General features: G+C 44.7%; 1 protein-coding gene across 2 annotated transcripts in view; it reads left to right on the forward strand.

Moving 5' to 3' along the window:
• LOC142567789 (methylosome protein WDR77-like) overlaps positions 1–26638 on the forward strand; it is a 223545-nt gene that overhangs the window by 99013 nt on the left and 97894 nt on the right. For both annotated transcript variants that reach the window (XM_075677941.1, XM_075677942.1), the window contains exons 5-6: positions 7443–7510; positions 14678–14732. In XM_075677941.1, the coding sequence (XP_075534056.1) occupies positions 7443–7510; positions 14678–14732 (123 nt within the window). The remainder of the gene's footprint in view (positions 1–7442; positions 7511–14677; positions 14733–26638) is intronic.

Genomic DNA, 26638 nt, shown 5'->3' on the forward strand with positions numbered 1-26638 from the left:
ATGTCGTGTAATCAGTAGCGATGGCATTCCACTTGTTCCCTCTAGTCGAAAAATGGCCAAGCAGGTCAAGGCCTACGCGAAAGAACGGTTCAGAGGGAACTTTAATGGGATGGGGTCGTTCGACAGGCGCCAGGGGAGGTTTATTCTGGCGCTGACACAATTCGCAAGTTGCGACATAACGACGTACAGAGTGGTAGAGACCCGGCCGAAGAACTGGCGTCGTATGCGCTTGTATGCACGCAAAACTTCAAGGTGTCCCGCTGTCGGTGCATTGTGAAGTTCAAGAACGACGGGTCGTAGATGACGAGGAAGGACAAGCAGGAACTCAGGGCCATCAGGGTTGATCTTGCGGCGGTAGAGGATACGCACAGAGCAGTAGAGACCCGGCCAGAAGAGCCGGCATCGTACGCAGTTGTATGTACGCAAAACTTCAAGCTGTCCCGCCATCGGTGCATCGTGAAGTTGTTCAAGAATGACGGGTTGCAGATGACCAGGAAGGATAAGCGGGAACTCAGGGCCGTCAAGGTTGATATTGTGGCGGTAAAGGATGACGTCATGCAGCACAAACATGCGGCACGTGCCGTCGGTGCTGCCAGATTGCACTCCGGCGATGATGGACTGTAAGGATGTGTTGCATTGTTCAGTGCACATGTCGGTCATGTCAAAGCCATCACGCAGGTTTCCGGATCATGCGAAACAGGATCGGGAGGATCCACAGGGTGACGCTAAAGGCAGTCAGCGTCCTCGTGAACGCGCTTGTAATGGACAGTAAATGAAAATTTTTGGAGCCGAAAAGCCCACCAACCAAGCCGTTCGGTGGGGTCCCATAAGGAAGACAGCCAGCAGAGTGTGTGGTGGTCCATGACGACCGAAAACGTGCGGCCGTACAAATATGGCTGGAACTTGGTGACAGCCCAAACTAAAGCCAAGCACTCCCGCTCGGTGATAGAGTAATTTCTCTCGGCAGGTGACAGCAGGTGGCTGGCATAAGCTATCACGCACTCGGTACCATTCTAGTTTTGGGCGAGAACAGCACCGATGCCATGACCGCTTCCGTCAGTGTGGACTTCGGTCGGTGCAGACGGATCAAAGTGGGCAAGTATGGGAGTGGTGGTCAGAAACCCGATGAGAGCGGTAAACGCGTGAGCCAGCTCCGGGCCCCATGAGAATGGTGTGTTCTTCTTTAGAAGATCTGTCAAAGGCCGAGCAACGTCAGTGAAGTTTTTCACAAAACGGCGAAAGTAAGAACACAGGCCGATGAAGCAGCGCACGTCAGAGGCAGAACGTGGCACAGGGAAACTGCGTATGGCACGAACTTTTTCCGGATCTGGTTCGACACCGGATTTGTCAACGAAGTTTCCCAACACGGTGATCTGACGGCGCCCAAATTGACACTTCGTGCAGTTCAGTTGAAGGCTAGCTTTTCAGAAGACCACAAGAATTGCAGTGAGTCGGGTAAGGTGGCTGCCGAACGTGAGAGAAAGAACAATAACGTCATCAGGGTAACAGAGACAGGTGGTCCATTTGTAATCTCGCAGAAGAGAGTCCATCATACGTTCAAATGTCGCAGGAGCATTGCATAGGCCAAAGGGCATGACTTTAACTGATATAAGCCATCCGGCGTGATGAAGGCTGTCTTCTCGCAGTCCATTTCATCAACTGAAATCTGCCAGTAGCCGGATCGAAAATCGGTAGATGAGAAATATTTAGCTCCGTGCAATCAGTCCAAGGTGTCATCGATGCGTAGTAGTGGGTAGACGTCTTTTCGCGTGATCTTGTTTAAGTGGCGATAATCGACGCAAAAACACCAGGTACCATCTTTCTTTTTCACAAGGACGACAGGCGAAGCCCAAGGGCTGGCTGATGGCTCATTGACCCCTTTGCGGAGCATTTTGTCCACTTCTAATTGGATGACTCGAAGTTCAGCATGCAATACACGATAGGGATGCCGACGAATAGGATTCATATCTCGAGTGTTTATACGGTGGTAAACAACAGATGTTTGGCCTAATGGCCTGTCGCCAAAATTAAAGATGTTACCATACGATTCAAGCAGGAGTCATATGTCCGTGGCCTGTGCAGAGGTGAGGTCAGGTGCAATCATTTTCGCAAAGTCATTCGTTAAGTGACCAGAGCTGTCAGCTGCAATTGGCGCTAATTAGCCACTCTCAGCATTCAGACTCGCAATGTCAAATTCGCAACCGATAGAAACGCTGGCCAAGAACATGCCGGCCGGAAGCACTTGATGGCACAGGCTGAAATTCACAAGCGGTAGAACGACGTCGTTATCACTAACTGTGACCAACTTATGTGGAACTGCAATGTTCCGGTTCAAAAGCACGTCGATGATGGGGTGAAGCACGTATTCACCGTCGGGAACCTGTGGCTGGGCGGTCAAAGTGACGCAAGTAACTGCCTCGGGTGACAGACGCCATCTTGAAGCAAGCACAAGCGCGGTGGGGCGGTACTCGGAGCATCGGCGAGTTGAGGCAGTGCTAACTGAAGAATGCCGGTCACGCAGTCGATCAGAGCAGAATGAGTGGATAAAAAGTCCAATCCAAAGATGACGTCATGAGGGCAGTTGTCGATCACAGCAAAGAGAACAGAAGTAGGGTGGTCAGATATAATTAAATGCGCAATACACATTCCAAGAACAACACGCCCGCCACGGTCGGCCACACGAAGCACTTGGGCAGCTGCTGGGGCGATTACCTTCTTTAAACGTCCACTTAGGTTAGCACTCATCACAGATACTTGGGCTCTAGTGTCGACGAGTGCTTGGACAGGTACGCCATCTATTTTGACATCAATTACACTTCTCCTTGTGGGCACAGACAGAGGATTTGCTGCAGTAGTCGGCAATGCAGCACCACCTCCGAGGGCTGCACTTCTTAGTTTTCCGAAAGGGTGCGCCCCAGGGGACGAAAAAAAAAGCCCCAGGGGACGAAAGGCGACGTGGCTGCGGCAAATGGGAAGCTGGGCAACATGTTTGCGGTGAGCGAGACTGGTGTCCGCGCAGCAGTGGTGAGTGACTGTACCACCTGTTCCTAGCAGAGTTGTCGGCGCTGTTAGACTCGGTGGTGGGCAAAACATTGCGGGCATTTCCATTAAAATGGCTCAGGTTGGTCAGCGTGTGAGGTGTTAAGGGCCATGAGTTGCCACAGTATCTGGCAACATGACCAATGCGGCAACAGGTGAAGCATATCGGCTGGTCTGTGGTTTTTGATTGCGATAACGTGGAGAGAAGCGTCGAGGTGGAGCAAAAATAGTAGAAGGGCGTTCGTTAGCTCTGGCGTTGGTGACAGCACACACAGACTGTAAAGCAATGTTTCCAAGTTCCTGGTGAACGATGGCTTCTACTAGGGGAACTGAAAATGTGGTAGCATCAGGGCTATGCGAACAGGAAGGTGCGGGCAGCATTGCATCCAGTTCACGTCTAACCATTCGCACCACATCCTTTGATGGCGACACATGCTGCTTTGCTGGTTGATCTTCACATGTCGACGTTGCGGCAGTAATGGGAAGTCTGGCGAATGGTTGCAAGAAGCGTTGGCTTTTGGCCTGCTTGAATTGTCTGCACTCTTTAATGATTGCATCAACTGTAGAGCAGTTCTTGCACATGAGCAGATTAAACGCATCGTCAGCAATGCCCTTAAGCATGTGCCCAACCTTCTCAGCTTTTGTCATGTCGTGATTGGCTTTACGACAAAGTGTCAGCATGGCCTGGATGTACGAGACATAGTATTCCAGGGGCGATTCGGCACGGGAGGCCAGTTCCTGCTTTGCGGCAATTTTACGGCCGGCTGGTTTGCCAAACAACTCTGTCAATTTCTCTTTGCATTGGTCCCAGCTGTTTAGCTCCTCTTCGTGGTTTTCGTACCACACCTTTGCCATGCCTCTTAGGTAGAACAACAGGTTAGCTAGCATAAGCGTAGGGTCTGATCTGTTGATTGTACATGGCCATGGTTTGTACATGGCCACACACTATTCAACGTTGGTGCCATCGGTCTCGCAGAAAGTCCCAGCATCCTTGGGTTGCACAACGATAACCGAAGGTGACAGCGACGTAGCTGGCGACGGTGACATTGGAGGCAGCAACGACGTTGATCCCGCGTGCTCACCATCGTTCATAGTGTGGATGGTGATGCGACATCCACTGCAGAGCTCCGTTTACAGCCATGCTATGCCGCACCTCTCACCAATATGTTACGGGGATGTTGCGAGTATATAAAAACTATATTTACAATATATATACAGGATGAGTCGGAATAGTTAAGCTGTCTGACTACCAACAATACGCAGCAGCCAGTGTCTCCGATCTTCTTCCTCTCTCCTCTCTCTTGTCTCATCCTTCTGTAACAGTATTCTCTGATCCGGCTTTTTCATGGCGCAATGGCGCATGTGCCCTGCCCCTAGCAGATCAGTCACGAAATGTTTTGGAAGGGTTGCATGCATGGCTTCGTGCCGGAAAGTCCCCAGAAAGAAAAATAAGTGCTTGGATGCGCGTTGCTGTAAACACTCGTTCCGTGTACCACGGTGAAACACCACTGGTAGCTCGACATCGGTGTGGTGCTGAAAAAGTGCGTAGCATAAGACTGAAACTCCACTTTGAAACAGAAACCGGTCAGGGCCTTGTCCGAACTGCACCATTAACGTTGTTGTTGCTGAATTGCATTGACAGCTATCAAATTTAAGAAAAAGCCTGTGTGTTACACTTGAGCGACACTTAAAGAACATCACATTGCTGACAAAAACTTCTTGCAGCGTCGGCTCTCTCTTGCAGGTGGTGACAGCACGTGCTTGACTTCACGTACTCGTTTAAGGCGCAGTAACACTGGGTCGATACGAGACCGACAAGATGCTGATGCCAACGATAGACTGATTATTGTGCGTCGCTGAAATTCTTTTATTAGACCAGGCCAACAATGACACCACCGCCAAGTGCGAGTTGTCGTACTGCAATGGGCTTTCTTGTTGGTGGCACCGACAAAATCAGCGTGCCGACCATCGTTCGACCGAATCCTGCGCGATTGGTCATCGAATCGACAATGCGATAGCGAAAGTGTCTTTGCTTGTATGTATAACTAATTGCACTCAATCTGAGTCACACAGGCCTACCAAGTTTAAATGAACAAGCCTCAACGCTCTCAAGCCGTGCATGTGAAGTTTGGGCCAATGTTGATCCTGTTCAGAGAAGCGTGGCGACGTCGAGCCCGCTATAAGTATACTGGTGGACCTGAACTGAAATATAAGCAGTTAGGAAGATGGGAACTGCTTTTGTTGTTTAGTTCTAGCTTTATCCATTTGAAAGCAACTGCACTTCACTTCCTGCGTCACAGACACAATAAGTGGCAAGTGGCGACACATCGCTGTACATACATCTGTACGTCACCGTGCCCGTAGGCTGCTAGTTGCATTCGCTATGTAAAGGGGTGGGTATGTAAGTGTCATGCTGACACATTTCTGAATCTCAGAGATGCACTCTGCATCAAACTGGAAACAAGAGACAGTGCATTCTGTAAACAGCAACATGAACGGCCTCACTCAGTTATGCCAACAGTGTCAGTGATGCTATCTGTGTTTTCGCGAGGGGAACGTCTTATAACATGTCTTATAATTGAGCGCTTATGCAAGCACAGTTTTCTCTAATAATGCTTTACGGCAGGCGCAAATTGTAAGCATGAATGGGTTAAAGAAAAGCGATAATCAGTAATAAATTACCAGCCCATAATATATATATTTGAATCACAGTTGCCATTGTTTAACTGGTTCGGCTGCTCATATTGACTCGTCTTAAGGTGGAACAACATGGTGCATATACACAGATGTGTATGTTTTGCTATGTTTTGACATTATTTCTTATCATCGATGCACCCTTTCTCCAATATTTGATGCTAACGACAACCTGTGGCTGTCGGTGTCAGTGCAAACAAGTGTACACTTTGCTAAACTTCAACGACTTCTTTAATACGCGAACTGTCTAAACAATGTGTAAAAAGAATACAAAAAGCGAGCTCCAAGGGCAGAAATTAGCGACAACAAATTTCAAGGCATCCGTATCGGCAAACGGCGTGTCAGCGTGCCTTTACTGGCTGCACTGTTTGCACAACAGTGCATTCAGGCCTGCTCACCCAGTAGTCGCTGAGTGCTACATAGCCTCCAGGAACGACATGCTGCCCCAAAGAAGCCATTAATAATGATTTGCAATCCAGAAAATGCACAACTGACGCACACTCAGCATGAGCGCAGGTATAGAAATCAACCGGCGAAAGAGCGGCACCCTTACAAAACGTTTTCAGCGGCGTGCAACAGAGGGCAGCACAGGAAAATGAAAAAGACGGATTATACACGCGTGCACCCGCCATCTCCTGTCCTAGTACAAGCACCAATATGCCTAATAAGAGTACTGGCAGGCCTTCAGAGCTTTTTCGGATGTGTCTGTGGCGATTTGAGTCCTTAAGGGCAGTTAAAGACATGCATTCATTTTTTCGGACTGCCCGTTTTTTCGGAAGTTCTAGCGACCCCTAGGGAGGCCGAAAAATGGGGCACTTACTGTACAACTGATCAAGAGGATGCTTCAAATGGTCTGTTGGGTGAACGCGCAGCAGAATGTGGACCAGAACAGAAAGCACCATCACATTGAGAAATGATTGGTAAATGAACTGTGCCGCCTCTTCTTTGAAGGAGCTTGAGCTCAAAAAAGGAAAGTGCTGGCTGACACCGAGGTGCAGGTGACTTTCATCCAAACCAAAATAAGCTCTTTAAAGCAGTGAAATGCAACACTGAGGCATTGTGTGTGGGCTGAGATTGTGTCAGGACAGTTCAGGTTGACTTTCCAGCTGCTGAGAGAATCTCACTTGTGACAAAGTTCAGGCCTAATACCAATGAGCTTGCTATCAGTTGATAGAAATAGCTCATTTTCGAAAATATTTGCTTCTGTATGCATCTCTTTCTATTCCTATTGAAAATGTTTGACTCAATTTGCAATGGGCTTTACCATATTTTTTTAAGATATTTTATTCGCTGTGCTTCTTACTACCCCTCCCTTCAGTTTTATATTGTGAATAAAATAAATAAACATTACTCCTTATTATTTAAACTGGATTAAGTCTTTTTTTAATTTTTTAACATGTTTGTTTAGAAAGTGACAGCATCGGGCGACATGGTGTCAGCCCATCTTGACATAAAACAAGGTTCTTTGTCACTCATGGAATTTTGCAAAGGCACTCCGGGAAAACCTGGAAAACTCAGGCAATTTGAAAATGTCAACTTGGCAGACACCCTGATACTGGCCACTCTAGAGTCGGCTACAATGATAAACTCAGAATGGTTGGACGACCATGTCATGATTGTGCAAAGGGTGGCAGTTCTGAGTGGGACAAGTGCCTTTGGCCCCAACACAAATTATTCTGTTTCTTGACTGCAAGCCATCTTCCTTGCAGCGCACTCTGATGCTGTCTGGAAGGTGGTCTTCTCCACAGACCCCAATGTCTTCCTATCCTGCAGCAAGGCAAGTTCTGTCTTTCACTCTGCTAAGAGGGCTGCACTTAGCCACACACTGTTGGCTCATTGCAATGCTTTGTTTGTGGCTTGTTGAAATCTTTGAGTAGTAGGCACCTTGCTATGGCGAAAGAAGAGAAGGGGGATTCACACAAGCGAATAAGCTTTCAGATTTTTTTCTTTATTTATTTATTCTAATATGGTTGTCCTGCTATATTGAATGGTACATTCAACGATTTTGCGTTTTGGGCATTTTAACGAAAGAAACATAAGCCAGATAGCTATGTAGATGGCTATATCTATAGCTATACCAATGTATTAGACAACTACACTAAGTAAATTCGTAATTGTATCAGCCGCATAAATTGCAGTAAACAGTTGCTCACTATATAACAAGCATGGTGTTACATGCTCAGGCAAACATGAACAGATCTTACTCGATGAGTGCAGGCAGAGCTGTCACAGTGCTCGCATGGTGAAGAGTACCAGCACCGAGGTGCGAACACTTCGAACAAATTTGAGAACGCTTCGTCCTGCCTTTTGCTTCCAAGTGTCACCAAAACTTGAGATTGTGCGACACTAGGAATGTTGGAAGACAGTGCACACGAAGCCACCAGCCATCTCAGCTGACCCACCGTTTGCCCCCACCACAGATTACCTCCAAGATAGGGTGAAGGGACTACTTGAATGCTCAGCTGTGCCTTGTGCGTGTAGTAGTTTCGTCTAGAGAAATGAGATGACACTACCAGCAGCATCACATGCATTGCCTCAGGCAAAAGTGTGCAAAAGGGCATGAATGCGAAGCCATTACCATTTCTACCCTGCTACTGTTTGATCAGCTGTAGGAAATGCAACTAGGTCATCACTAACACACTGTGCAGTAGTTGGCTGCAAGAATAGTAACTGGCATATAGAAGAATGGAATGAATCTGTATGACCAAGTGCGTGGACTGCTGCTAAACAAGGTCCGCCTGTGTTTCCGGCTCTTTGCGATGCACGGCTTTCCTTGATGATGAAAAAATTAATTCACCCGCCAACATTGTATTGCTAAACTCCAGAAGAAGGATTTCAGTTTTGTAACTTTGGCAAAAGTGAGTACCACTGCTTACACAGTGACAAAGGAGTAGCGTCATTTTCTGGAATAGTAAGTTCCTTGCACGTTATCTACACACATCCACCCCAGCACACTCTCAAACTTGGGCCGTACGCCCACTCGGTCGTTCATGTATCAAGAATAAGTGAATGGAATCAATGCGCTTGAAGCATGGGTGACAACTGCAATGACGGAGCACGAATATTCGAAGCTGAATGTTTTGTGATGATCCTCAGCTCAAGCGAGTGACTATCGATAGTACGTCTTTGCTGCAAGCTATTACAATGTACAGTACATCTGTGTTCCAACCCTTAATTGTCCATAGCAAGAACAAATCCACTGCAACTAATAACACCCGCAAGCGATCGCGCAGAAAATAAGCATTCGGAGAGCAACCACACCCAAAGAATGTTACTGAGTCAGAAACATTACAAGCCGCTGCGTTAGAGGGATTGGCAAATAAAATATGAAGAGCGAAAGATGATACAGTCAAACCCACTTATAACGATACCGGTTTTAACAATATATTGTTTATAACAATAAGAAGCTGCTGCACTGCCAACTTTCGTATGTTTTGCATGGTGAAATCGCCTGCATACTGCAGTGCCCTAAAGCCGCATTATTTGTTATAATGATGCAGTCTGGCTGCTTGGTGTCCAAGCTGAAAGGTAGTGAAATGCGAAATCCTTGAAAAGAAAAAAGGAAATTCGAGCTGCTGCATGACGGCCCTCTGCTCGAACGGCTGTCGCGCGCTCATTTTCCAGCCTTCTCCGTGCGCCTCTCTCCCGTCGCCTTTCCACCCCTCCGAACATGAATGGGCTGCGCCCATATCTCTACAACATGTCACCCTCCGAAACACAAATGGGCTGCACCAACTGCGCTGCTCGCATCTTGCTCGCTGGCTCCTCATTCAGTGCAGTTCTGTAAACAGCGTAATCACCCGTGTTTGTCTTTGTTGGTTGCGTCAAAATCGTTACTAGCCACGTGGTTTCTCAGCCTCTTTTGACTCACCGCCGAAACAGTAGATGACTGACCCGCCGGGTGATAATCAACAATGCATGACATTGCCGGTGAAGAGAAAGTGCATCGCTATAGATTTAAAAACTAAATGCTTCAAACCTGAGGCAATTGTCGCCAACGTGCTTGCATCGGATGGCGACGGCGACGATGGCAGTGATGATGCGGTAGGACAGGCTGCCTCAATGTTGTCCCCACATGAGGCCCGGCAGATGATTCAGTCCCTCCGGGGCTTTGTTTTCGCGAGGAACCTTCCGCTGCACCAAGTGGAGCACCTGGATACTTTGGAGAAGGATGTCGGCAATGCAGACGGACATGGGGTTTTCTTGTGCAATGCAGTGTGACGTACATGGCGAGACGATTGGGGTGATCTTGCCTCAGCGTTTCTTTTAGATTTGTCAAGCTGACAGGCTACTGCGGGAACCTCCTCGCATTTCAAAAGGCCCCTTTCGGGCCCACCAAAACGCGGCCTCGACAGTGCTCGCATATCGCTTGCGACCTGTGACCCCTTTTTGCAGTTATAGCGGTGCCATTCTTTAACGCCGACGGACGCGGCTTGTTACACATGATCGGAGCGCCCAGGAAGCAGGTAAACGAGTGAGCACAATCAGCAGCCGGATGGATGAAGGTGGTTAGGATATAGCGGGGAGGGGCACTGGCCTCCCCACCATTATAGTTTGCTAAGATCAGCTCTGCCATCCCCCTATTTTGATTTTTTCATGCAACCCGGTTTTAACAATTATCAGTTGTAACAATGGAATTTTCGTGGCATTTGAATATTATTATAACTGGCTTCGACTGTACAATCCTTATTTAATTCACAAGCAGAAAGTTTGGACAGCTAATAATACATTTTGTTATACACCTGTCAAGCGGGCAAGTTAATTGCACTTACGGGGAGTGCACTTCGCGACCTTGAGTGGTGCTTTAGGTTACGTGGCCTTCTTTCTGTGGCCGTACCAGCTACACGTGAAGAAATGTAACCTCCGTGCTTGCGGGGATGTCACAGTGCCGCACTTGAGCGAGACAGTTGCGGTGTCCACACAAACAGTGTGAAAATAAACAAGCAAACAAAACAGAACATTGCGCTTTGGAAGTGACATGGTGCTCCTTCTTTGTCAGTGGTTTTCTTGGCGTCAACATCTCTTGTGTGCCACTCAGTATACCGTGCTGCGGTGGTGCATGGCAGTGGAATTTATGAAAAATAGCAACAGCATGGGCCGAGAGCCAACTGTGACGTTTTTGCTCATATGGTGACAGCTTATGAACTGATGGCTTGATGAGCGGAATGGTTAATTTTGGGGCTTTCACTGTAATGACCTTTCAGGATAATGAACAATTTTCCACAGTCCCCTGAAGATTAATACATCGAGATTTCACTGTAATGGTGAGAACACCTGTTCACTATTTGACAACTATTTGATGGTTGTTTGATATTCAGTTTGCTTCTTGCACTATTTGATTCGCGTTTGATTCAGTCTCAAGAATTGCTATAATAGGTATCCCTAGAATAAAAAATTATGAAACTGAGTAATAGAGGCCCCGCAATGCCATCGTCATCACCAAGTGTGGTGCCACAATGAGTTCTTTGTATGAGTACGAGGTGAATACAAAAAGAAATAAGAAAGTTGACTTTGGAAAATGAAAGTGATCCAACTTGAACAATACAAATAAAAGCACACGAAAAAATATCCATACCCTATGGAATTTCACTCGCCCAGCGAAGGCTTACGCTGCTTTCAATCAAAATGCAGCTTAGATTCATGGGGTGGAAGCTATCATGCTGTTGTGGCCTTCCCACAACAACCCGCAGCTGTGCTTTTTGATGGATATCATTACTACGGTTACCGATCACCACATGCATTGCACATTCCAGCACAGCATTGGTAGCAACATTCTTTGATGCTTCTACCACAATGCCTGAGAAATGTTTTTATCATGTCACTGTTCTCGCAGAAGAGGAAAAAGCTATTACAGGTATTTTAATGATCATTGCCATCGATCCCTTTGCCCCGGCAGATACTTAGAGCATGTTCATTGCAATTATAGTTTGGCGTGTTCCAGTTGATGTGAATGTCACCATATGGTGCCATCAGTAATGCCGCAAATGTCTGTATCCAGTGTGCCAGCATTTGGTAAGGTGTAACGCATTTACAGGCAGGCTAAAGCTCTCCAATTAGTTTTCCAGTGTGATGGAAGGGTACACAGTATTCTGCTAAGAAGTGAGGTGCTGGGCATCCCATATGATGACATACTCAATGTATTGCATCAGCGCTACTGCAACGAGGACTAAAGAACGTATGAGCAGGACATGCACTGAACTCTTAACTAATTTTGAACTAATCAGTCAACTCAGTCATCTAAGCACCAATTAATTCAATCAACTAATCCGAACTAATGGTGACATATCTCTGGAAGAGCAATAATTGTCACTGAGCTCAAAAAATATAAGGTGAAGAGTACAATTTGTGTAATCTATTGGACGGCGTACCTAATGATCTTTATCAGTGAAGAAAATGAAATCCAACGTTCTCAATCTTGTTCCCAAACTGCAGCACTGATATGTCTCATTGAGTTGGCCTGATTGACTCAAGGATCTCAACACATTTTCTAATATTTGGGTTGGTTCTTGTTGTAGAAAAGTTCCCAGAATTCTCTGTTTTTGTGCAAGTTGGTGTTTAGGGTTACTACACATGTTCTTAGCACAAAGTATGAAGCATGAGGAAAAGGAACAGGAAAAAGGACAGACAATGAGCAACAATTCTCTGTGCCTTTCTTTTTTTCTGTTCCCATCCTTCATGCTTCCTGCTTTTTGCCATGTACAGTAAAACACTTGTCACTCTCCACCCGGTGCTTTCTATTTATGCCCATTTTCTTCATGCTGTGCCCAAGTATTCTCTCAGTAGTGTTCCTCACAGCAAAGTACCAGTCACACATTTTTGAACATTAGAGAGCTCACAGATTATGCATGATTATTGTTGTGTGGCAAAATTGCACTCTAAGCAGTGCACAGTTCTTCAGTGTAGTGCAAAAAACACACACACACACACGCACACACTTGCTGTACCAATGCACATACTGGATGCTTATGTTAACTGAAGTGTTGTTGCCACTCAAAGCAGTATATCGGATGCGATAGCTGCAATCCAGAGTTTAATGGTATCTCATAAGGTTTGGGTGCTGCATGAGGCAGATGAATATCACCTATCACAAAAGTACCATTCCCACTCCTGTGGGAGCCTTAATATTAGCCCTATAAACCCGTTACGTACCATGCTGCTAGCGCATGAATTACGCCCACATATGGCCAGTCTTCTACCGCAGGATCCATTACGAAAGAAGGGCTAGGAATATATTTAATATGAAAACATCATATGCTCCATAACTCGAAAATTCATCGGCATTGGTGTGACACAAAGATGGTACTGAAAATGATTGATGGTGAAAAGAGTAAAAATATGTCAAAAAATGGTCGGATTGATGTAAAATTTCTCAGGAAGGTTTGTGCAAACAAAGTAAATTAATGGCTTTGAAAATAAAATTTGGTACATATTGGTCAAGGCAGGAATCGAACTCGGGCCTCTAGAGTGCGAGACGAGCAAGCTTCCTCGACGCCATGGTGGCTGCACGATTCTGGCTGACTAAAGGTGTGCCTAGTGTGTTCATCATTGCACACGTCACATCGCAATCATCTAGTGTGTGCATCATTGGACATGTGACGGTGCAGCTTACATGGGAGGTGGTGCCGCATCATGCGTGTATATAATGAGCACATCCATGACGTTGCGAAGTCTACGAATGATACAATGCTTTCGCATTCCCACACGTAAGCAGTCATAAGTGCCTCTACCAAATTTGTTTCAGTGTTTAGTTATATGACTAGTCAGCTATATTGGCGGTGAGGAGTTACGGAGTCGCCATCTGCCAGATGCGCCTCACTTGCATAGTATGAGGGATCATGCGGCACGCTCCTCATAGGTTTCGCTTACGGCGCTCAATAAAAACACCATGTGGCAGCCCTCCTGGACGTTTATGCAGGTATACTCAAAATGCCAGTGCACCGGCTTTTAGCCTGCTGAAAGCACCGGCACCCCTTCATGATAGTGTTGACTGTAGAGAAATTTTTGCACGTTAAAAGATTGAAGGCTTGGAGACAACAAAGAGATATGCCCAATGTTTTCGTCCTCCAGCATCTTGGCATCAGCCTTCGACATAGCGATAATGCGTCTTCAATGTACGAGACGTAATATTTTGTAGACATCTGTGCACGTGATGCAAACATCTTTTTCACGGCGATCTTCTGGCCAACAAACTTCCGAATAAGTTTCGTAGTTTTTCTTTGCAGGTGTCCCCGCTCCCAATCTCGGCCTCGTGGTTATTGAACCATACTTTTGCCGCGCCTTTGAGGTAGAAAATAATATTCGCCAACATCAGGGTAGGGTCCCATCAGCTGTTACCACTAATGCGTTCATACTCTGCCAACCAGTCTTCAGTGTCCGCTTCAATGTAATGGCAGAACGTGCCAAGATCCCATGGTTGCACCAGCACGACCATTGAAGTGGCGGGTGCTGATGTAGGCGCCGCATCTTCCGTCATTGCAGACAGATGTCCAACACAACGGGCGCTGTGGAGTTCTGTTGCGAGCCATGACATACCCTGCACTTCCACCAAGGTGTGATGGATATATTTGCCGAATAACTACAAAGAAAGCAGGGCAAGATGATCTGGCCCACATGCAAGCATCCTCATCATTGTCTTCATCACTCTGCTTAACCTTGCTTTCATCCATGTATCAATCGCTCCATAACAATATGTACAAGAAAATTGACAGAAAATGAAAACAATCGTCAACAAAAGATTAAGATTGCTACAAAATTAGAAATATTCTGATCGAGCTTTTACCAGAAACATATGAATGAACCCAGTTTGTCCATGGCTTGGAAGCAGTTCAGTGTTAGTTTGATTTTTTATTTATTACGAGTGACATCTGTGCATTACACCAGGCCAATAGGAATCTGATCGGTGTCATCCCTCTGTCATCTCTGCCTTTTCCTTTTTTCTTTTCAGGATGGGAAGGTGCAATCCTGGGACATGAGGCTAAGTAAGCCGGCCACTGTTCTAGGTGAGGTTCAGTTCAGTTCTATTTAACAGTTATCGTGTTATCAAGAACAGCTATATTTTACTCATGTTCGTACACTACTCAAATAGGCATGTGTTTGCTGGGATACCAGCATGTTATCCGACATGCTTAAAAAAGTTCAGAATATGGCAATTCAATTTGTAATGGGAAATAGTGCTAAAAATTGTAGCATGATTGAAAGTAAGCACGAACTGAAATTGTGGGGCTTACAAAAGACCACAGAAAATGGGTTCGGTAAAAGGTATTCCACTGTATATGCTATTAAAATTCATATAACAAAGTTGGTAAAATTGGCAATTTGCTTCATTATATCAAAATTTCATTATATTGAAATTCGACCTTTTTGCTATTAAGTACAGTTGCCAATGGACTTGCACGGAGTGGGTCCAAAATTTTCTGAATTATCGCACAACCGGAAAAAGCATATCTTAATTAGGAAAAGTTTAATTTTCTCGAATGAGAGAATTGGTAATGAAACATACTGTTTCATGCCGTATCGACGACATCCTCACATCGGCAGTACAAAGAAAAGCCAGCCGTGCTTTTGCGTCCACAGTGGGATGACGCTATCGTGAAAAGCACTGGCAGGGGGAAGCGAATGCTTTGGTTGTCTCTCGCACCAGCACATCTCCAAAACTCGAGATTACGCAACCTGCAGTACCAAATGCGCAGAAGACAGTGCACATGATGCCACCCATCGCGGCAGGCCCACTCCTTGCACACACGACAGATCACCTCTCAAACTGTGCACAAGCTGTGTACGCTCTAGGCTGCGCTGACAGCCATGCACGGCCACGCTAAAGAGCGAGGCGCGCCCACCCTTTACTCCACGTCCCCCTTGAGGTGCGCTTGCCGCAAGCTTGCTCTCCTCCTCCCTTTCCCTTTATCACGTTGGAAGACTGCGCTCTTCAAGTCATCATCCTTCTCTGCTCACCCTCGCACGCTTGTGCTCACGGCCAAAGCCAGCAGCCAAAGCAGGCAACTTACGAGGTGTGATAGGATCTTATTGCACCATGGAGCATGAAGCTGCTCTGCTTCGGGGGTCTCTCTTGGTCACATGGCACACGATTTGAGAGGTGCGTTCACAAGCAGCGGCATGTAATTCAACTATTTGACCCTCTGCATCCGCAGAAGTTTACATTAAAAGAAGGTTATCTGCAAAAGGGTTGTGTCATTTTGTGAAAAATATCGGTTATCTGGGGGGGGCATCAATTTGGGTTTCGTACGAGCCGATTGACTGAATTAGCTCTATCAACACTGAAGGATTTAATTTTGAATGCCTATGAATCAAAAATTAGCATTATGCACATTTGTCGATTTTTCTAAAGCCTTTGAAATGATCAATCATATTACTTTACCAAGAAAACCTTAAACATTATAGATTCAGGGGATTACCCCTGGACCTTCTATGGTCTTACTTAATGCATAAGAAATAATGTGTTTGCATTTCAGGAGAATACTAAGATTCCTTGAATTTAGAAGCCAGTGTCCCCCAAGGGAGCACATGAGGGCCTATACTGTTTAACATCTGTATAAATGATTTAATAAATAGCAATAACTTACCACACTATATAGTATATGCAGATGATACCAGCCTTTTTTTCCAGTCATGTAATGCTGATAACTTGCAGATGAACTCTAAAAAAACCAAAGCTGTCCTTTTTGCACCCCCCCAAAAACGTGTAAATCCTAATATAAACATAATCTTTTGATCAGAGCGCATTGACATTACCATGAACGTGAACACACTGAGAGTGATTCTTGATCACCATTTTTTTTTTTTAACCGTGCGGTTTAACGTGCCAAAACCACTTTCTGATTGTGAGGCACGCCGTAGTGGAGGACTCCGGAAATTTCAACCACCTGGGGTTCTTTAACATGCACCTAAATCTAAGTACAGGGTGTTTTCGCATTTCGCCCCCATCGAAATGTGACTGCCGTGGCTGGGATTCGATCCTGCGACCTTGTGCTCAGCAGCCCAACACCATAGCTACTGAACAACCATGGCGGGTTTGATCACCATTTAAGGTGAGACAAACACATAGAACACATGGTAACAAGTATGGAAAAAGCATACAGTACGCTTTGTAGGCTTCAAGATGTTCTTCCATTAAAATTACATCTATTGCTGTATAACACCATATTTATTTCCCATGCAAATTATTGTAGTCTTATATCGGGAACTACATTACAAAACAATGTAACATATCTTTTACAAAAAAAAAAAAGCATTGCACCTGGTTGCTTGTGTTTCTTATGACAGTCATACAAGTACATATTTTCTAAGTTTAATGTTCTCCCGTTTCATAACAATTATCAGTTTAATTTTGCTATGAACTATAAAGAAAGCACAAACCAGGTCACAGGTGATTTATTGATCTTTGTAATCTAAGCAAACCTCAGTGCCTCACATACGACATTTCGGAGCGAGAAACATAGGCCGTGCCTTTTTCACAAACTAATCATGGAAGAGACAGACTACTGTGCCGAATATCAGTCAACATCATTATCATCATCATCATCAGCCTGTTTTATGTCCACTGCAGGACGAAGGCCTCTCCCTGCAATCTCCAAATACCCCTGTCCTGTACCAGCCGATTCCTACTAGCACCTGTGAATTTTCTAATTTCATCGCTCCACCTAGTCTTCTGCCGTCCTTGACTGCGTTTCCCTTCTCTTGGTACCCATTCCGTAACCCTAATGGTCCAATGGTTATCTAACCGGCAAATTATGACCTGCCCAGCTCCATTTTTTTCTCTTGGTGTCAATTGGAATGTAATCTATACCCGTTTGCTCTCTGATCCAAACTGCTCTCTTTCTGTCTCTTGGGGGGTATGGTGGATTAAACCCCCCAAAAAATCGAATTTGCAATTTTGGCACCGAAAAATCGACGGCACTAGGAGGACCTCGAGCACCCGCTCAAAGTGGTTCAAATGTCGTACCGAAGTATGCCGCACACCCTCACGTTTAAAAATGTCGCTCTCTTTCTGTTTCCTAATGTTATGCCTAGCAATCTTCATTCCATTGCTCTTTGTGGGGTCCTTAACTTGTTCTCAAGCTTTGTCAGTCTCCAAGTCTCTGCCCAATATGTCAGCACTGGTAAAATGCACTGATTTTACACCTTCCTTTTCAGTAATAATAGTAAGCTTCCACTCAAGGGCTGACATTGTCTGCCGTATACAATCCAATCCACTTTTCTTCTATGTATTCCCTTCTCATGATCAAGGTTCCCTTTGATTAACTGACCTAAGTAAACATACTCCTTCGCAGACTCTAAAGGTTGACTGGCGATCTTGAACTCTTGTTCCCATGCCCGGCTATTCATCGTTATCTTTGTTTTCTGCATATTACTCTTCAACCCCACTCTTACAGTCTCTTTGTTAAGGTCCTCAATCATTTGTTGTAACTCGTCTGCACTGTTGCTGAATCGAACAATGTCATCGGCAAACTGAAGGTTGCTGAGATATTCGCCGTCGATCCTTACTCCTATTCCTTTCCAGTTTAATAGCTTGAATAATTCTTCCAAGCACGCAGTGAATAGCATTGAAGAGATTGTGTCTCCCTGTCTGACCCCTTTCTTTATAGGTATCTTCCTGCTTTTCTTGTGTAGAATTAAGGTAGCTGTGGAACCTCTGTAGATATTTTTCAAGGTATTTACGTAAGCGTTCTGTACTCCTTGATTATGTAATGCCTCTATGACTGCTGGTATCTCTGCTGAATCAAATGCCTTTTCGTAATCTATGAAAGCCATATAGAGAGGCTTATTGTATCTGCAGATTTCTTGATAACCTGATTGATGACATGGATGTGATCCATTGTAGAGTATCCCTTCCTGAAGCCAGCCTGTTCCCTTGGTTGACTAGTCCAGTGTTGCCTTTGTTCTTTTGGAGATTGTTTTGGTAAATATTATATATAATTCTGGGAGTAAGCTAATGGGCCTATAATTGTTAAATTCTTTAACATCTCTCTTTTTGTAAATTAGTATAATGTTTGCTTTCTTCCAGTTTTCTGGGACCCTTGTAGTCGATAGACACTTCGGTATAAAGAGCTGCTAGTTTTCCAGGCATTATGTCTCCTCCATTTTTGATTAAATTGACTGTTATTCCATCTTCTCCTGCTGCTCTTACTCGTTTCATATCTTGTAAGGCCCTTCTGACTTCACCGTTAGCTATAGGAGGAGTTTTTGTATACTGTTCATCACTGTTTCTAAAGGAGGTATCCTGACTCCTCTGGGTACTGTACAGCTCAGTATGGAATTCTTCCGCTTCTTTTACTATATCTTTGAGATTTGCTGATGATATTACCCAGCTTATCTTTCAGTGCATACATCTTGGTTTGTCCTATGCTGAGTTGTTTCTCGCACGTTTCAGGATGCGTCCATCTTTTACATATCCTGTACTATGCTGGGATCAGCAGAAAGTATGAAGTCAATTTCATTTCTTGTTTCACCATTGGGGCTTTTCCAGGTGCACTTTCTGTTGATGCGCTTCCTGAAAAAGGTGTTCATTATTCGAAGCTTATTCTTTCCTGCGAATTCTACCAGCATCTCTCCTCTAGCATTCCGAGAATCGACGCCGTAGTTGCCATTTGCTTGTTCACCAGCCTGCTTTTTGCCCACTTTTGCATTGAAGTCGCCCATTACTACAGTATATTGAGTTTGCACTTTTCTCATTGCTAATTCAACATCTTCATAAAACTGACCTACTTCCCCATCATCGTGACTGGATATTGGAGCGTAGGCTTGTACTACCTTTCATGTACACCTCTTATTATTTATTTATTTTTTTTTTTATTTATTGATACTGTTGACCCTCGCTTGAGGGTCGTTACAGGGAGGGAATACAATGTACAACAATGTACAATTTTGTACAACATACAAAATTCATATATCATAATCATCAAGTTGGGTGCTCCTGACAAAAGATGTCGATAGAACGTTCGAACTTGTGCACGTCCGATTGCTCGACAACTTCAGCAGGCAAACCATTCCAAATTTCGATCACCTCAGGAAAAAAAGAAAAACGAAAAGCATCAACACGTGACTCGTAAGGCTTGATGGATCGTGTGTGGTTTGTTCTCGCGCTCCGTTTTCCCGGAGGCTGAATATATCTATTTGATTTAATCTTAAAGTGCCCTTGAATTATTTGAAATAAAAGCTTTAGTCTTGATTTTTTCCTTCGATTTTCAAGTGACTCGAGCCCACATGAGTTCAGCATTTCCGTCACTGAATCCCTTCTTCTGTATCTTGACGAAATAAAACGAGCGGCCAGTCTTTGAATTCGTTCCAGTTTATCTTTTAGGACTTTTTGGTGCGGGCTCCAGACAACACAAGCGTACTCCAAGGATGGGCGGATGAATGTTTTGTAAGCTATCAGCTTGACTTCTTTTGTTGCATGTTCCAATTTCTTCCGCAGAAAGTAAAGTTTTTGGGAAGCTGTCGAGCACACATTATTAATATGTTTATGCCACTGCAGATTATGTGCAATTGTAACACCTAGATACTTGAAGGTATCAACTTTTTTTAGATTATTTTTTCCAATATTATAAGAAAATAGCTGCACAGTCTTCTTATTAGTTATATGCGTAAAAGTTGATTTTGTGTAATTAATTTCCATGTCCCATTTTTCGCACCAAAGATGCAAGGAATGAAGGACACGGTTTATTCTAATTTGGTCGGTAGCTTGTGTTATTCGAGAATAAATTAAACAGTCGTCTGCAAAAAGCTTCAATTCTACGGGAGATTCGGTAACCTCGTTAATATCATTAATATAAATTAGGAACAGTAATGGAGCTAAAACCGATCCTTGAGGAACGCCAGAAAGTACTTCTAGTGTAGAAGAAAAACAATCATCCACATGCACAACCTGCCTGCGATTGTTCAAATAGGCTTTAATCCACTTAAGAATGGTTTCGCTAATTCCTGCTCTGTATAACTTGAAAAGTAATTTACTGTGTGGAACCTTGTCAAATGCTTTTGCAAAATCTATGCAAATGACATCTATTTGTTCTTGGGCATCTATGGCTGAACTGAAATCATGTATCGTTTCTATGAGCTGTGTTATGGTAGATAGCCCTCTTCGGAATCCGTGCTGATACTGATAAAAGAACGCGTTATCCTCGAGGAAAGTTAGTATATGTTTACTTATGATATGTTCTAATAGTTTACAGCTGATACTTGTCAGGGAAATTGGGCGATAATTATTTGCGAGTAGTCGGTCGCCGTTTTTAAAAACAGGTGTTACGACTGCGCACCGCCAATCTTGTGGCAACGAGTTAGTGTGTAGGGACTTTGTAAAGATTATTGTCAAGAAAAATGATATCCACTCAGCGTATCGCTTTAAAAACTGGGTTGGAATCCCATCCGGCCCGCTAGCCTTTTTAGAATCCAAAAGTAACAATTGATTAAACACGCTGGCCTGAGTCACGACCAGGTCTTCCATCGAACATGAGAGGGAGGAAGGCGGGTACGCGTCAAAGTCGTCATTGCTTGGTTTAGAAAAAACAGACTGGAAAAAGTTATTGAAATGATCTGCTATTTTTGTTTTTTCTGTTACTATGTTGTCACTAATTTGAATTCTATTTATTTCCTCTTTGTTGCCACTAAGGTAAAGCCAAAACTTCCGAGGTGCCGTTTTAACGAAGCTACATAGTTTTTTATTAAAAAATTGCTCTTTTGATTCCATCAGAGCCGTTTTTAAACTCTTTCGTAATTTCGATACCTCAGCTGAGCTGTCTTTTCTCCTGCGCAGCCTCTTTATCTTGCGCTTGATGTGTATAATAGGTCGATTAATCCAAGGGTTACGTGGTTTTATTTTCTTTTGTCGAGTTGGAATGAATCTGTCAACGCAATGTTTTATGATATTCTTGAAACGTAGCCATAGATCTTCAACTGGTTCACAATCGCAGGCAAGTTCGAATTCACTATATGACATTTCTAGAAAATCTTGAATGGATGTGTCGTCTGCCTGCCTATAATCCTTAAATTGTACAGGTACAAAGGGTTGGCCACGAGTGTTTGTTCTGACCGGAATGTGCACAGAAACCATTTTATGGTCAGATATCCCGTCTTTAACAGACACAGTATAGTCACCCACTCTGCCCGAGAGAAACACCAAGTCCAAAAGTGACCGGGATTCGAGTGTTACCCTCGTGTCTTCTTCCACGATTTGTTTAAGATTGTGCGAAAACATTATTTGCAGCAGTGCTTCGGAACTAGAAATTTCAACGTTCCCAGGTATCAGTCTGTCCCAGTTGATGCTTGGCAAATTAAAATCTCCGGTCATTATTAGTCTGGTGGTACGGTTCAAGTGAGTGCATAAGAACATATTAAGGTCATCCAAAAACTCTGGTGAAGTGGTAGGCGGCCTATACACTGCACCAACAAGGTAAGTAACACTCGCATAAGTAATTTTGCACCAAACTGTTTCAGGCAAAGTGCACTCGACCGTTACTGCATCTATAGATCTTTTGACAATGATTGCAACACCCCCACCACGAGTATCCCTGTCCCATCTGAACATCTGGTAATTTGGGGGTACCATACAGTGACTAGGCACACCGTTGTTTAGCCATGTTTCGCTTACGACGAGTACGTGTGGACTTTCTGTCAGTAATACATATTCTAATTCGGTTACTTTGTTAAAAAGGCTACGAGCATTCAAAGATAAGATTCGTAGCTATGACGGGGTGAGTTCAGGCATTGATTCGCTGGAATTATCCGAGATGTCAGTGCCATCATGCGAGTTGCCTGCTTTTCTAGTGCGTTGCTTGAACTTATCTCGGGAGTTCAGGAGCGAGCGTGCGTTCTTCTCGTTGTCCCATGTGTATAACTTGTCATTTATTTTGAGCTTGTCGTCGATCAAAAAGACTTTCTTGCCCTGCGCCCTTTCAGCAGAGGCACTTTCCCACAACTTCCTTCGCACCGCTACCGTTTCCTTTGCATAATCATTGCTTACACTAACCGATTGTCCTTTCAGTTTATTGCAGTTCTTTAGCACTTGTTGCTTTTCTCTGCTGTCATAAAATTTCATAATAATTGGCCTAGGTCGTTCTTTGTTCTTTTTCCCTATACGATGAATTTTTTCGACGGTTTTTACTTCAACTCCCAGCGTGTCGTGAAAAATTTTATCTATGACAGCTGCCTTTAACTCCGTCTCTGAATCGCCGATTTTTTCAGAAACACCAAAAACCAGCAGATTGTTACGACGACTATAGTTTTCATATTCAGTCAATTTCCTGGCCTGTTGCTGAACTGTTACCTCAAGATATTCAATTCTTTTGTTCAATTCTTGTGTCACTGCCAAGGAATCAGTCAGTCTATCAGTCTTTTCATTAAGTTGACCAATATCCTTGCTGATATTAGTCAACCGGCAGTCAGACGCGGCTTGATTATCAATAATCGTCTGTAACAGTTCAGCTGTCTTAGGCCCGGGGTTTTCTTCTATGTCTCCCGACATCAACAGCATCAGCACGGACCAACAGTCAATAGCAATGCAATGAAGCCTACCAGGGCACGGCAAGACAACTAAAAATCTATTGTCACTATGGTAACAGCAGTCTGTGGATGGGGAACCAACCTGCACAAACAGCAGCAGCGGGTGAGCCATGCTGTCCGCAGGCCAGATGCCGTGCCCTCTGATCTGGTCGGTGTCGCGTCGTTCCTTAAGTAGATCGGCTGCTGGTGACGTCACACCTCGTGGTCGATATCCCTTGAATGTGCTGTTGCTTGTAACGTGGCCCGCGCAAAGCATCAATGGTTGTATCACGGTGATGTTGGTCGTTGATACCGGGGTGGGCGTTGCATGCAAAATCCACGGCAGAACCTGCACAAACAGCAGCAGCGGGTGAGCCATGCTGTCCGCAGGCCAGATGCCGTGCCCTCTTGATTATGACTACAGCTACCCTCTCATTAATGCTGTAGAATTCGTCAATGTTGCCCGCTATGTCCTTATGGGTTAGGAATCCTACCCCGTATTGCTTCTTATCTAGGAGACCTCTACAGTGGAGGACATGTCCGTTATTCAGCAATGTATAAGCCTCACCAGTTCTTCTAATCTCACTAAGGTCGATGGTATCGCAAACAACGTCCGCTAATTCCTGAAAAAGTCCTGCTAAGCTAGCCTCACTCGACAGAATTCGGCAATTAAAGGTTGACAGGGTCAATTTCCATTGGCGGCCTGTCTGGTCCCAGAGATTCTTAGCACACTCTGCAGCATTACAGGTCTGACGGCTGTCTTGGTCAGTGCTCCGCAGCTGCTGGGGACTGAGGGCCATGGGTTTATTAAAGAAATCATTTGGGAGGTAGTGGCCGAATACTGCGCCAGGGAGGCCAATTCCTGTTCTGGTGAGGGAGTATCTTTGTTCAAGCTTAGTGGGCCTTCCTAATTTGGTTGTACCTGGATTAGTATAGCCCCGCTCGCTCTCTGCATCTTTTGCCAGTGTCAGGAGTCACTCCAAGCCTGCAGATGTAGTAGCAGTATTACTGAACAATCTTGAAAAAGAAAACATAGATCTTAATACTGTTTCACGTCAAATTCTGAAGGAATATTTCGTTAGCTGTACAGTGCATGTGAATAATGTTGTACAGTTGAGCCCGCTTATAACGAACCTGAGCATCACGCGGAATTCGTTCGTTGTATCCAGAAGTTCGTGATATGTGGGCAACACACAAAAATTGACATCAATCAAGACAAGAATTTATTGAGAAAAAAAATCGGTGATCGTTGTCTGCCTCTTCAGAGCACATCCAATGACGGCGGCTTCAAGCTTGTTCAAAGCTTCGATGTGTTCTTCACCCAAGGCCTTAAAATACACAATATTTCAAAGTGCGTCATAATGGCTCACTGCTGTGGCCGCGCTTACGGGTGCTGGCTCCAATGGATCGTTGTCGTCGTCCGATGCTTCAGCGTTGCTTGATGCCCGCACTTCCCAGATGGCGTTCTCGTCGCAAAATGACTCCGCAACTTCAGCAGCGTCATCTACATCAACAAATTTTGCCAATCAAGATTGCAGCTGGCCAGGTTAGCATCAACAACGCGTCGCCACAAGTCGTCATTAGGCTGGCTTTGTTGAGTGTGAGAGTGTGACAATGTGTTGAGTGAGAGCGCCTTGTCCTGTCTTTTGTTCCTTCTTTGTGTGCCGTTACCGTCGGCGCTTCAATTTTTGAAAGCTATGTACCAGCTAGCCCCACAACGTGTTTTATTGTTGAGTGTCTTCAGTGCCTGTTTCAGGTGCGTCGGCAAAGCTGGCCTTGCGAAAACAATTCCGGATGCATTCGGGTGTCACTTCCATACACGCTGTTTTGATCATTTCGATTGCCGAGTACAGCGACACCTGCAGAGGCACATTGGCAGCGGGACACCAGTAGGAAACAACGCCGACAATGCTAGCATAACCAGCACAACCACAAGCAAGAAAAAGACATTCGCGCAGTCATGTGAGGCGCGGCGGAGCGGCGTTAAGGGGGGGGGGGGGAGGGACAGAAGAGCGGGTATGAAAGCACGTGATCACATGCTACGTTGTTAATAGGTGGAAAACTTCGCCGCTGCGCTGACGTCGACGATGGCGAGTGGGATCCTGTGGCGAATGAGCTGTCACTTTCGAACTTCCCTTCGACTTGCGTGTTCACGTGGCTCATGCGTGCTGAGCCAGCATTTTTTTTTTTCCTTTTTTTTTTTTTGTTTTCGCGGCAATCCCCTCGCCACATCGCCGCTCCACCGGTGAGACGCCGGGGGAAAGCCGATTCTCGGAGTGTGCACAGCACAGGGTCGGCGGCTCACACAACGTGGAAAGTGGTACGTGACACCAAGGCGTTCGCTGTAGCCGATCGGCTAGGCTCGCGGGCGTTCGTTGTAGCTGAGGCCGAGCGCCATAGCCCTAATGCATATTTTGACGGTCATGCTGGACTTGTTCGTGATAAGCGAGCATTCGTCTTAAGTGGGGCCGTTATAAGTGGGCGCAACTGTATTTGCATTTGCTTTTCGTGCCTTAAGTATGGAAGAATTTTATGTTTGTCTTGTATGTGAAAGTGCTGTCGTATATTCTTATGTACCTGGAAAAATGTATTGTTTCACCATGTTACATAAGTAGGCAGTCTCTGTTGGAAAAAGGTGTATTTATTGTAAAAAAAAGTGTTGGTTATAGTGTATATTTTCAAAAATGCATGTTAATGTGCTCTTCGCAATGTTTTTCAAAATATATTTTATGTTTTTATGTATGAAAAGAATTCACAAACTGTCTGCTGCCAAATACTGTAGGGGCAGGGGCGTTTGTCATGCCGCTAAAATAGCAGCTTTTTTGCTCCTGTCCTAGCATTTGTACTTTCAAAGAAGAATGCTGAAATAAAGGAATAGAATGGAATGGAAAAGTTTACATTTATCGTCTCTGTATTCCTTCGTGGTGACAGTGAAACATTGTTATATTGAAATGGGGTATAAACACAGTCTGTTATATTGAGGTTCTAAACATGTGGTGTTCTGTGGACAAGAAGTTATAAAAAACTAAATTCAATATCAAGAAATTCATTATATCTGGTTTTTACTGTACTATTCTAAAACAGCTATAGATAGAGAAACATATTCTGAGAAGAGAATGGTGGTGTAAGCGTACCGATAGCTGCTGGTGAGGCGAGGCGCGGTGCTCGGAGGCCACATGCACGGTTAGCTGTGGTGGCACAGTTTGTGTGCGCGCGCGCAGGTAGAGTTGCAGGGTGAATGTTTGCGACAGAGAGTGTAGGCCTGTTGTCGTTCATAACAGCATATTAGACCGCCATCTCACCAGGAAGAGACCATAATCTGAAATGTTATAAACTCCTTTTTAAAGGTGATGCCTCACATTATTGGTAATTAGTTCTTTTTCCTCTGACAACTGTTTTGTGCCTACAAATGTTT

The sequence above is a fragment of the Dermacentor variabilis genome, unplaced genomic scaffold, assembly GCF_050947875.1.
Source record: "Dermacentor variabilis isolate Ectoservices unplaced genomic scaffold, ASM5094787v1 scaffold_14, whole genome shotgun sequence".
NCBI lineage: Eukaryota > Metazoa > Arthropoda > Arachnida > Ixodida > Ixodidae > Dermacentor > Dermacentor variabilis.